Raw genomic sequence first — 14,015 nt, 5'->3', positions numbered from 1 at the left:
ATGGTTGCGGCGACGGAGGAGTGGTGGTCATTCCCGGTGGCCGCGTGGGTCGCGGGTCCGTCGGCGATCGTGGAAGCGGTTGTGTGTGTGGTGGTCACCGGGGCAGTTGTAGATACTTTTGTAAATGTATTAATCAACTTTTCAATCTTCAGTTTGATATTTGAGTTTTAAAATTATATCTTTTCAGCATATTTCTTTTTTCTTATTAAATAATATTGTAGAATGGTTACAGCCCATCACCTCTGCAATAGCTGTATGCAGGAACAACGCAGCCAGTCTAATTTGCCTGTCTCACACATCTTTTCTTATCAAATACCAAATTCCCTTTGAATGCCTCAATTAAATCTCCCCCAACGGATTCTTAGGCAAAACATTCAAAATTCTAAACACTCCCAACACCATTGCATAAAGAAGATTTTCCTCACAGTTCCTCTGGTTGTTTTGGCTTAAAATTGATCTCCTTTGGTTCTGAATCCTTTTACCAATGGGAACAATTTTGACAAATGCGTATCTAAAGCTTTTGTAAATGTTCACCATAACCAATTGCTTTGTGAATTAGTGACCCACTGTTTTTTTAACTGTTGCCATTTTTATCTCTAGGCTACCTCGCTGACTTCCTTGAATTCAGAAGGTAGAAATTCAGATGACTATATCTTGGTTTCTAAAGATGATGAAGATTTGCTGCATGAGCAACCTTCAGAAAAATTGGAATCAACAGGAATGGCAAAGAAGCTTCAAACTTCACAGAAACCTAACACCACTGAAGCAGTTAGAAAACAATCACAGCAATCCCCAGTTTTTTCTGACCCTCTGACTGGTGGAGTTCTGGAGTCACCATCCAGCAACTCAGGATCCAGTCCAGATGATGACAGTAGCAACAGCAAGGATTCTGATTTCACCATTGTCAGCCCACTGGACATCTGAATTTCTTTTTTCCCAGCATTGGCCTCTGTGTTATTAGAAAACCTATTGCCTGCTCGCTAATGAAATACTGTATGGATTGCTTGGCAAATGCAACACTCCTCTAAATCTGAAAATTATATCAACTTTGATGAGGCTTCTTATGAATGGCCTTGTGATTTAATAATGTATATTGGATTATAGTTAAGTGATGGACATTGGTTAAATAATATGAATTTACATTTAGTGACCATCTCACATCCACACCAGCTAAATCTAAATGGCCACATATTCTCAGCAGGTTCCAGGAATACACAACTTGACACCAGTTCCACATGATCCAAGATCATGGAGTGCACTTTGATCTGGTTCCAGGGAAATCTGGTTCCAGCTGCCACGCAGTAGCCCAGCTACCTGTGGCCACCAATGTTTTGGCTCTGGAGCCATTTTCCTTTCTACTACACTTCTCAGGAAAACCTCAAAATTCAGGAACTATTCAAAAATGAATAGGGTCAAGCATATGCACTGTAGCCGCAGAGTGAGATCTTTGCGTAAAGTCTCTATGTTGGGTTTCTCCTACTACCAGTCAAAAAAGGAACTTGGCAATCCTTCCAGCCATTACCATCTGCCCAATAACACCAACCTGTCCATTTCCTTTATCACCTCCGGACAGCTCAGATCACATGGCTTAAGATTTTAACTATCACAGCTTTTAATAGGGCATTTATTGAAGATGAATTTCATGAAGTGGGAGGGGGGCTCTTCAGGGTCATTGATTACTCAATTGAGACAGTATCTCATCTGAGGATTAAATCCAAAAGCAGGTATATCGTCATCCTACTTTAGCCCTCCATCACTAATAAGTCTGTCTGCTTAATCATTTTAGAACAGCAACTTCAGAATAATTTTACCGAATTGGTATCTGCTTGGAAGTTAAATGTTGTGATAATTGTGAATAACAATATTGGTATAGGGACTTGACTGGGAGACAGAGATCAAAATCATTATTTTTCATTTTGAGAGCTCCCCTGAGATTTCCAATGGGACTATTTGTTTTCAGAGACTCCTTAGAACTAGAGAAGGGCTGACCTCACTGTCTCTGAGAGAAAGGTCACCTTTGACTTTGCATGTTTGAGGCTACCTACAACATTTCAGGGGCAGATTTGACTGCCATTCTCATTTACTTTGAGCACTGCTTGGAGGATATGTCTGCTTGAGTGCACTGGATCTTCTATTTTACACAGTAGGCAATGGAGAGCTCTGCATCATTCCTGTAGTTGAGGCCTGATGTGATTGAATTGTAATCAGGCTGACAGTTCTCCATTGTAGGGAATCCTATGCAGGTAGACCCTCTCTACTTCTCCCAGCTCCCCCAGCCCCATCATGTGTATTTCAGCTGTCTCAGATAAACTCTCTTTATAAGTTTAAAGGCTGAAATTGGTGTGAGTATTTTGAATTACAAAGATATTTAGGCAAAAGGAAGCTATTCATTAAACTGGTATCTCCCACTTGTTTCCGGTTTCTGAAGTTTGTAACACCAACCTGTTGTGGAAGTAATGTGATCACTGACATGTATTACTGGAGTACAGGACTCTTTTATTCACTCTAATTCTCTCTTAGTAATGGAAATGCAATAAATACTTTGTATCTGGTAATGATTAACCAAATGAGCTTGGAATAATGCTATTTTATTCATCTCAATTTGATTTGGTGTTCTTTCGTGGCTTTGTTGCCTTTATGCTAATTGCTGTTTGATTATATCAGCAATATTGCACTGAAATGTGTTTACATTCTGCTTCCAATTTTATGTTATGGAAATGGTATCTTTTTATTCAACTGCTCTATCTCATGTATGTCCCCATACCTAGGAGCATTTTGCAAAACTAGGCACTGAGAATTTCATGAAATATAAGTCACTATTGCTGAGTAATTAGTTAAAAATTTAGTTGCCTGAATATTTTATACTATTTCTACTATAAAAACCTGCTATCAAATAATTGCAGTAACATGTCAACTCATTTAACAATGTGTACAGTACATACAATTGCTGGAATGTTTAATTTTGTATATCGTACATGTATAATGTCTGGTGTATAACTGAGAAAAATCACTGGAAGGTATAATATCAATATTTGTTGGAGTGATTTAAACTTTCAACATAATATCCTGAATGTTAAGTGAACCGCCCACAGAATTCTTAGAATGTACACTGAATGCCATAACCAAACTGTGTTTCTTAAGGTATTGGCCTGTTATATCGAAAGTAATATTGTTAAAATTGACAGTATAAAGACTCTGCTTTATTTTACAGAATTCATAGATAACATATCATTGATTTGTAGATTGATACAGCACAGGAGTTTGCCATTTGGCCACATCTGTGTTGACCCTTTAAAAGAGCATTTACACAGCATCACTTCCTTGCTTTTTTCCACGTTCTGCAAATATTTCTTTTTCAGATATGGATCCAAGTCCCTTGCGAAATCTGGTCTGCCCCCACCACACCCTCAGGCAGTGCATTCCTGCATCAAAAAATGCTTTCATGTCACTGTGTTTCTTTTATTAATAAGCTTACATTTCTGCCACCTGATTGTCAATCCTTCCACCCATGTGAGCAGTCTCTCCCAACCATTGTGATTTTTATGTGCCTCCATCAATTCTTCTCTCAATTTTTGCTTCAAGAGAATGGTCCCAATTTTTTGTGTGTAACTGAAATCCAGCATCTCTGGAACCATCCTCATGAATCTATTGTGCACCCTTTCCTGAATAACTTCTCTTTCTTCCTACAGTGCCCAGAACAGGATGAAGTTCTCCAGTTGAGGCTAAACTAATATTTTATACAGATTTAGCATAACTTTCTTTTATATATCCCTCTAATGATAAAGCCCAGTATACCCAATGAATTATTAACTGCGCTCTCAACTTATTCTGCCTCTCTCAGTCATTTACCTACAGATACCCCCACGTCCTGCTATGTGTGCACATCCTTTGGAATTTACCTTTTGTTATATTACCTCTCCATTAGAATTCTCATAAGAATTAATCACTTTACTCTTTTGTATCTTAAATTTCATCTGTCACTTGTCCACCCATTCCACCAATGTTCTACACCATCCTCCTCCTGGTTGACAATACATCCAAGTTCCATATCATCTGCAAATTTTGAAATTATGCCCTGTACATCAAAGTATAAGTATGTATTCAGCATGAGCATGGAAACCCTGGAGAAGACAACTGTACAAAAGGCCCATTCACCACACTTTTCTGTCCAAAGTCAATTTCATGTCCATGTTGTGACTCTGGCTTTCCTCTCCACATGAACCATCACTTGTATCAGTTTTGTAGTTTGGAGAGTGAGGTGTTTTCAGAACTCCACCAACTGTCCACACCTGGTGTACACCTATTCCTTCTCTCTCTACCCACTCTTAAGCTTTCAGGTGACGACATTGATAAAAGTGCAATCTATCACTCTCTCACTTTGTGCAGCAATAATACCAGCTGATGGAATACAGTGTGATAACAACTGATACCATCAACAGCATCTGCTCGCCAATTACCTGCTCAGTGATGTCCAATTTGGATTCCGCAGGGCCATTCAGCTCCTGACCTGTTTACAACTTTGGGTCAAACGTGGACAAAAAAGCTGAATCCCAGAGGTGAAGTGAGAGTGGCAGCCCTTGATATCAAAGCTGCATTTGACTGAGTAGTATCAAGGAGCCCTAGCAAAACTAGAATCAGTGGGTATCAGAGGGCAAACTCTCCACTGGTTGGAGTCATATCAGGCACAAAGAAAGATTGTGGTTGTTGGAGGTCAGTCGTCTCAGCTTCAGGACACTTCTGCAGGAGTTCCTCAGAGTTGTGTCCTCGGCTCAACCATCTACAGATGTTTCATCAATGACCTCCCACTGCCCCACCATCATATGGTAAGTAGTGGGGATGTTCGCTGATGATTACACAATTTTCAGCACCATTCATGAGTCCACAGATCCTGAAGCATTCCATGTTCAAATGCAAGAGTATCCAAGCTTGGGCTGACCAGTAGCAACTGACATTCATGTCAGACAAATGCCAGGCAATGATCACCTTTAATAAGAGACCACCTAATCACTGCCCCTTCAATATTCATCATTGACTCCTCACTATCAACATTCTTGGGGTTGCCATTGACCAGAAATTCAAAGGGACTTGTCACACAAACACTGACTACAAGAGCATGTCAGAGGCCTGGAATACTGTGGAGAATGACTCGCCTCCTGCCCTCCCAATGCTTGTCCATATCTACAAGGCACAAATCAGGAGTGTACTGGAATATTCCCCATTTGCCTGGATGGGTGCAGTTCCAAAAACATTCAAGAAGCTTGACACCAAAGGACAAAGCGGTCTGCATGATTGACACCACATCCATAAGCATCCACTCTCTCCACCACCAATGCTCAGTTGCAGCAGTGTGTACTATGTACAAGATGCACTGCAGAAAGATTCTGTGACAGCAACTTCCAAACTGAACCCCATGACTATCCACGTAGATAAGGGCAGTAGGTACATGGGAACACCACCATCTGCTGGTTCCCCTCCAAGCCACTCACCATCCTCACTTCGAAATATATTGCCATTGCTGCACTTCCACTGTGTCAAGATCCTGGAATTCCTATCTGAGGGGCATTGTGGGTCAACCCACAGTAGGTGAACTGCTGCAATTCAAAAAGGCAGCTCACTATCACCTCAAGAGCAATAGGGACGGGCAATAGAAGGCTCGACAACCCAATGCTATCCACATCTCATGAATGAATAAAAAACTGCTGCTGCTGCTCAAGTTCTGAAACGAGGAAGGAAAGTTGATGCAGCTGACAATAATTTCTGCACCTGTGGTTATCTAGGACACATTAAATGTCCTCCGGTCCCCAAATAGAGCAGGATGTGCACTCCATGAGTCAGAGCTCTCCTGCCATTCCTATATTTGTAATAAAATTTACTACTTAAAAGAACCAAGTCCCTCAAGCTATCTGCCTCCCTTCTGTTGTCAGTTACATATTGGAATGTTAACTTAATTATTGTTATGTAATACATGATTTTTAAATTTAATTTCTCAGCTCTTTTGACCGACTTCCTAATTTTGGAGGAAGGGAAATAAAGCTCCAATAGTCACCAGCCAATCAGCTCATGATCTCCTTGTGCAGTCACATTGATTTTGATGTTGTTTCCTCTCTTTTAATGAGCTGCACACAGCTCAGTGTCTCCCTCACATTTACCTGACTTGTTGCATATTACTTCTGTTCTCTTCCCAGTGAAATATAAAAACAAAGTGCTGGAGAAACTCAGCAGGCCTGGCAGCCTCTATGGTAAGAGAAACAGAGTTAATTTTGCAAAGAACAATCATATCAGACGCAAAATGTTAACACTATCTCACAGATGACTCTAGACTTGCTTTGTTTCTTGAGCACTTTGCATTTTATTTCATATCTTCAGCATCTGTAATACTTTGATTTTATTTGAGTGCTTCACAGTGATCCTGATCTGCTACATAAACTTGCCAGCTCTCAGTTTTTTTCTTAATTCGTTCGCGGGATGAGGACATTGCTGGCCAAGTCAGCATTTATTGCCTGTTTTTAATTGTCTAGAGGGCAGCGAAGAGTCCACCATGTGGCTGTTCTTTATTGTACTAAAGATTAAGTTGTACACATGATCTGTGTCTTTTTTTTTCTACACACATTAAATTGCAAGACATAATTTTATTCAGATTAATGATGGGAACTCTTAATGAAGCAGAACATGTTTAATAATCCATCACGATGCTAACCCAATGAACAGCTAAAATGGCAACGAAGCATAACTCCAACTTGACTTATTTTAGCAGGCTGCCTTTAGAAAGCCTGTCATATTGGAACCAAACACATAAAAATCTAAAAATAATAAAGAAACCCATTTTTTTCTGTTCTCCTGGAACAAACTCACCCACAGCTGAAGGTTCCAAGCAGACAAAGCTTTACTTATTCCAACTGTGAGATTCATCAGCAAGATTATGTTCTACACAGGCCTATACCTCCCCAAATCAATCTGTTACTTCAAAAGCATTCTATTGAACTAAGGAAACATTCTTACTTACTTGAGACATCCTGGAAATATAATAATGTTCCTAACAATGAGGTGCAATCAGTGTGTAGGTCAACCAGTTCACAGACAAACTTTCATAAATAGAAATCAGTCTGTCTCAGGTCAGGCTGACAGTGATGATTCTTGGAGAGGTAAAGCAGTAACTTTATGCCGACTGTTCGCCCCCTCTTCTGCAGTTATGTTTGTGCTGGGTATCATAGAAGAGGGAGCATACAGTGCTCACCAATGCTCCCGTTGCCTTTAAAGAGAGACATCACAGTGCTTTATTTCCCCCCAACTCCATTTTGATTTAACCCCTTCCTGGTCTGCCTATCCGGCATCCCCCTTGATGTTTGATGGTTCACATTGCCCATAATGGATGTTACATGTAACTTTCTAATTGGCTGCATGTGTGATTACTGCTGGTGGTTAATAGTTTAAAAGTTCATGTGATGACAAGGCATGATGTAACGGATTGGAGTAAGGATAAGAGCTGAAAATGTGTTGCTGGAAAAGCGCAGCAGGTCAGGCAGCATCCAAGGAACAGGAGATTCGACGTTTCGGGCATAAGCCCTTCTTCAGGAATGAGGAAAGTGTGTCCAGCAGGCTAAGATAAAAGGTAAGGAGGAGGGACTTGGGGGAGGGGCGTTGGAGATGCGATAGGTGGAAGGAGGTCAAGGTGAGGGTGATAGGCCAGAGTGGGGTGGGGCGGAGAGGTCAGGAAGAAGATTGCAGGTTAGGAAGGCGGTGCTGAGTTCGAGGGATTCGACTGAGACAAGGTGGGGGGAGGGGAAATGAGGAAACTGGAGAAATCTGAGTCCATCCCTTGTGGTTGGAGGGTTCCTAGGTGGAAGATGAGGCACTCTTCCTCCAACCGTCGTGTTGTTATGGTCTGGCAATGGAGGAGTCCAAGGACCTGCATGTCCTTGGTGGAGTGGGAGGGGGAGTTAAAGTGTCGAGCCACGGGGTGGTTGGGTTGGTTGGTCCGGGTGTCCCAGAGGATACCCGGGGCAAGGTGCTTGGGCCCCAAATTTATTGAACTTGATATTGCGTTCAGAAGACTGCAGGATCCCTAAGGGGAAAATTAGGTACTTCACTGGAGCACTGCAGCAAGCCTGAAACAGAGATGATAGGGAACTGAAAGCTCAGGGTCATTTTTGCAGACAGGACGTGGGTGTACTGGATGTCGTACTGGGTGAACGTGGGTGTCTAGGCACAACCTTTGATTCCTTTCAAAATGCAATATACAAGTATGGGTTTGTGTTATGAAATCTTTTGTAAGTCAATGTCACCTGCTGTTCCTGATATCTTCACTTCTTAAAAAAGCTTAAAACTCTTAAATTTCCATCTTCCTTCTGCTCTGATGAAATGTCAACAGCCTGAAGCATTAACTCTTTCCCTGACCACAGATGTTGCCTAACCTATTGAATATTTCCATAATTTTTGTTTTATTTAAAGAATGGCCTTGAAAGAGGAAACCAATTTTTTCAGATGTTTAGGAAGTGATTTCAGTTCTGACAAATCTGACATATTTATGCAATCATTAGATGGATATTAGAACCACAGAAAAGTTGTAGCAGTGGAAAGAGACTCCTTGGCCTACCATAACTGCTGCAGATGACTATGCCAGCTGCCACTGTAATCCCATTTTTCAGCACCTGGACTGTAGCTTCTGGTGTAGATCCATGTTCCTTTTCAATAAGTTGAGGTTTTCTGCCTCAACCACTATACTGGATAGAATATTCCAGACCCTCACCACTCTCTTGCTATGCTGCCTCCCAAATCCTTCTGCCTTTCATCGGAAAGCTGTGTCCCCCATTAATTGACCTCCTACGGAACTAGATCTTCCCTGTCCTCTCTATCCAAACCTCTTTTTTTTTTACACTTCAGTTAAGTCACTACTCAGCTTCCTACATTCTCAGGATAACAACTCTAGTCTATCCCATCTTTCCTAATAGCTGAAATTTTCAAGCCCTGGCTACATTCCTCTAAATTTCCTATATACTCACTCAAAAGCAGTTATATCCATTCTGTAGAATAGAAGAACAGAAGAGCCTTTAGTGTCACATATATTCAATGAGTATAGTTAATAAGTTTATACATCACCAAAAAGTATCTAGGCACAACTTACTTTAGTTACAAGTTCTTAGAAGATATAAAATAAAATGACCAACACTATAGAAGTAGAAGTGAAATATAACAGACTGCGCTAAAGCTTAGCATCCAATCTGCACCAGACCCTGGCTCCGTACCACACTGAAGACATGCCACATTGAGAGGCTGCTGCAGGAGGGCACCATGTCATGCCATGTCGTTCCAGGAGGCCACTGTGCCAGGTCAGTAGGATGCCACATCACACTGAGGGAACTGCTGCGCGAGGCCAGAAGGATGCTATGCCAGACTGGGAATCATCCCTGGGAGGTTGGGAGTCAAAGAGAAAAAAAGAATAAAAGAAAGCACTGAGAGGAAGAAAAGGAGAAGCAGAATGGGGAAGGTGGGTGAGCATCAGCTGGTGCATCCTACTCCCCTGCCAATTTGCAGCAATAGTAAATAAATCTCCAGTTATGGCCTCATCAGTGTTTTCTATACTTCCAGCATTACATCTCTGTTTTTGTGTTGAATGCCTCACCCAATGAATGAAAGCATTGTTTATGTCTTCCTTATCACCTTACCCCTCCATCATGCCCCTTTCGAGAAGCTGTGAACATTCATTCCAAGGACTTGCACTTTCTCCACCTTACCTGCTTGTTGTGTATTCCCTTCTTATTGTTTTGCACAAATGCATATCCTCACCTCCTCCAGTCTGAATTCCGTTTAGCACTTTTCTGCCCATTGAACAAAACTATGCATTGGCATCAGTTTTGGAACCGGGGGGATCTGTACTGTTGGGACGGTCTCCACCTGAACCGATCAGGTACCAATGTTCTAGCGAAGAGGATAAATAGGGTGGTCAGTAGGACTTTAAACTTCTGAGTTGGGGGGAAGGGAAAGTGAAAGCGACAGGGAGTATAGCATTAAATGGAAAGATAAGCAGCAGGATAGTATGTGTCCAGGCGGATTTAAAATTGAGGCAGACTGAGAATGCAGAAAAAAGCAAGGATAACTTAGGACATCATATGACTCCAAACATCTCTAATGATAAGAAAGTTAGCATTAAGGCACTTTACCTGAATGCTCGTAGCATTCATAACAAAGCCGATGAACTAATGGCACAGATAATAGTGAATGATTATGATGTGGTAGGCATCACAGAGACTTGGTTACAGGGGGGTCAGGACTGGCAGTTAAACCTCCATGGTTTTTCAACTTATCAAAGAGACAGAGAGGTGGGCAGAGGGGGTGGGGTTGCCTTGTTAGTTAAGAACAAAATTAAACCAATGGTATTGAATGACATAGTGTCGGATGATGTAGAGTCTGTTTGATGGAATTGAGGAACCACAAAGGCAAAAAAACCATAATTGGAGTTGTGTATAGACCTCCTAACAGTGGTCAGGACCAGGGACGCAACATGTACCGGGAAATAGAGAAGGCATGTCAGAAAGGCAAGGTCACAGTGATCATGGGAGACTTCAATATGCAGGTGGACTGGGTAAATAATGTTGCTAGTGGATCCAAAGAAAGGGAATTCATGGAATGCTTACAGGATGGCTTTTTCGAACAGCTTGTCATGGAGCCCACAAGGGAGCAGGCTATTCTGGATCGAGTGCTTTGCAATGAAACAGACTCTATAAAAGATCTTAAAGTAAGGGAACCCTTAGGAAGTAGCGATCATAATATGGTAGAGTTCAGTCTGGAGTTTGAAAGAGAGAAGGCAAAATCAGATGTAATGGTGTTACAGTTAAATAAAGGTAATTATGAGGGCATGAGAGAGGAACTGACAAAAATAGACTGGAAGCAGAGGCTAACCGGGAAGACAGTAGAGCAAAAATGGCAGGAGTTTGTGGGTATAATTGAGGACACTGTACAGAGGTTCATCCCCAAGAAAAGAAAGATTATCCGGGGAGGGATTAGACAACCATGGCTGACAAAGGAAGTCAGGAAATGTATTAAAGAAAAAGAGAGATCCTATAAAGTGGCTAAGAACAGTGGGAAATCAGAAGATTGGGAAGGATACAAAAACAAACAGAGGATAACAAAGAGTGTAATAAGAAATGAGAGGATCAATTATGAAGGTAGGCTAGCCAGTAATATTAGAAATGATAGTAAAAGTTTCTTTCAGTACATAAGAAACAAACGACAGGCAAAAGTAGACATTGGGCCACTTCAAACTGATGCAGGAAGCCTAGTGATGGGAGATAAGGAAATAGCAGGAGAACTTAACAAGTACTTTGCGTCAGTTTTCACAGTGGAAGACATGAGTAATATCCCAACAATTAAAGGGAGTCACGGGGCTGAGTTGAGTATGGTTGCCGTTATGAAAGACATAGTGCTAGAAAAGTTAAAATGTCTTAAAATTGATAAATCTCCTGGCCCTGATGGGATACACCCTAGAGTTCTGAGAGAGGTGGCTGAGGAAATAGCGGAGGCATTGGTTGAGATCTTTCAAGAGTCACTGGAGTCAGGAAAGGTCCCGGATGATTAGAAGATGGCTGTTGTAACCCCCTTGTTCAAGAAAGGATCAAGACAAATGATGGAAAATTATAGGCCAATTAGCTTAACCTTGGTTGTTGGTAAAATTCTAGAATCCATCATTAAGGATGAGGTTTCTAAATTCTTGGAAGAGCAGAGTCTGATTAGAACAAGTCAACATGGATTTAGTATGGGGAGGTCATGCCTGACAAACCTGTTGGAATTCTTTGAAGAGGTGACAAGTAGGTTAGACCAGGGAAACCCAGTGGATGTGGTCTATCTAGACTTTCAAAAGGCCTTTGATAAGGTACCACACGGGAGGCTGCTGAGCAAGGTGAGGGCCCATGGTGTTCGCGGTGAGCTGCTGGGATGGATTGAGGATTGGCTGTCTGACAGAAGGCAGAGAGTTGGGATAAAAGGTTCTTTTTCAGAATGGCAGCCGGTGACTAGCGGTGTCCCGCAGGGTTCAGTGTTGGCGCCACAGCTATTCGCATTATATATTAATGATTTGGATGAGGGGTCTGGGGGCATTCTAGCGCAGTTTGCAGGTGATACGAAGTTAGGTGGACAGGCAGGTAGTACTGAGGAAGTGGGGAGACTACAGATGGATCTAGACAGTTTGGGAGAGTGGTCCAGGAAATGGCTGATGGAATTTAACGTGAGCAAGTGTGAGGTCTTGCACTTTGGCAAAAAGAATAAAAGCATAGACTACTTTCTAAATGGTGAGAAAATTAATAAAGCCAAAGTACAAAGGGATCTGGGAATGCTAGTCGAGGATTCTCTAAAGGTAAACATGCAGGTTGAGTCCGTGATTAAAAAAGCGAATGCAATGTTGTCTCTTATCTCACGAGGGTTGGAATATAAAAGCAGAGATGTGCTACTGAGACTTTATAAAGCTCTGGTTAGGCCCCATTTGGATACTGTGTCCAGTTTTGGTCCCCACACCTCAGAAAGGACATACTGGCACTGGAACGTGTCCAGTGGAGATTCACACGGATGATCCCTGGAATGGCAGGTCTAACATACGAGGAACGGCTGAGGATCCTGGGATTGTATTCATTGGAGTTTAGAAGATTAAGGGGAGACTTAATAGAGACGTACAAGATAATACATGGCTTGGAAAGGGTGGACGCTAGGAAATTGTTTCCATTAGGCGAGGAGACTTGGACCCGTGGACACAGCCTCAGAATTAGAGGGTGTCAATTCAGAACAGAAATGCGGAGACATTTCTTCAGCCAGAGGGTGGTGGGTCTGTGGAATTCATTGCCACGGAGTGCAGTAGAGGCTGGGACGCTAAATGTCTTCAAGGCAGAGATTGATAGATTCTTGTTGTCTCAAGGAATTAAGGGCTACGGGGAGAACGCTGGTAAGTGGAGTTGAAATGCCCATCAGCCATGATTGAATGGCGGAGTGGACTCAATGGGCTGAATGGCCTTACTTCCACACCTATGTCTTATGGTCTTATTGATATCTTATGATAGTCTATGCAATTAACTATTGAACCGACTTTTGTGTTGTCCGCAAATTTCCCAATCATGCCTCATAAATTTAAGTCGAAGATACCACAACCAACAAGGGACCCAACACAGTGTCTGTACCACTGGAAACTGCTGTCCATTGGCAAAAACATCCATCAGCTATTCCCATTTGTTTCCTCCTGTCTCTGAGTCAGGTTTTAAAATTAGTAAACTCTTAATTGAGTGTTGAAGACTATACGGTCCCAAAGTGGAAAATGTAATGCAGTTCAGCGCTGAGCTTCACTGGAACATGACAGCAAGCCTGAGACAGAGGTTACTCTGGGAACATGGTGGTGTGTTAAAGTGGCCAGCAATGGGAAGCTCAGGGATTAGTTTTGTAGACAGAACGTAAGTGTTCTGCATGGTGCTCATTCAATCTGTGTTTCATCTTCCCATTGTGGAGGAGACCACATTGTAAGCAGTGAATACAGTAGACTGGATTCAGTAAAGTGCAGGTAAACCACTGCCTCATCTGGAAGGTGTGTGTGGGGCCTTGGATAGTGAGGGGAGAGGAAGTAAACAGGCAAGTGTTACACCTTCTATGATTGCATGGTAAGTGCTGGGGGTAGGGCCATTGTGGGAAGGTGTTGGGAGTGGTGGAGAAGGGAACGGTCCCTGTGAACGCCTGACAGGGAGGGGAGGGAAATATGTGGCATGGTGGCATCCATGTCGGAAATGATGACTCATGATCCTTTGGATGTGGATGCTGGTGGATAGGTGAGGACCAAGGGGCCCTATTATTTTGGGAGGGAAGAGAAAGGCTGAGGACAGAAGTGCCGGAAATGCACCAGACCTGGCCAAGACCCCTGTCAACCATAACGACAAAGAATTGTCAGTTGAATAACGTGGAAAGTGGCATCATCAGAACAGATGCGATGGAGTCAGAGAAACTGGGAGAATGGCATAGAGTCTTTACAGGAAGCAGGCTGTGAGGATGTA

General features: G+C 42.3%; 1 protein-coding gene across 12 annotated transcripts in view; it reads left to right on the top strand.

Annotated features, from left to right (window-relative positions):
- tbc1d5 (TBC1 domain family, member 5) overlaps window positions 1-2,567 on the top strand; it is a 518,645-nt gene extending 516,078 nt beyond the window's left edge. For all 12 annotated transcript variants that reach the window (XM_060824884.1, XM_060824877.1, XM_060824878.1 and 9 more), the window contains one exon: window positions 601-2,567. In XM_060824884.1, the coding sequence (XP_060680867.1) occupies window positions 601-924 (324 nt within the window). In that variant the 3' untranslated portion in view covers window positions 925-2,567. The remainder of the gene's footprint in view (window positions 1-600) is intronic.
- The last annotated feature ends 11,448 nt before the right edge of the window (window positions 2,568-14,015 follow it).

Source organism: Hemiscyllium ocellatum, chromosome 5, assembly GCF_020745735.1.
Source record: "Hemiscyllium ocellatum isolate sHemOce1 chromosome 5, sHemOce1.pat.X.cur, whole genome shotgun sequence".
NCBI lineage: Eukaryota > Metazoa > Chordata > Chondrichthyes > Orectolobiformes > Hemiscylliidae > Hemiscyllium > Hemiscyllium ocellatum.
This window is presented reverse-complemented; position numbering and strand designations above follow the sequence as displayed.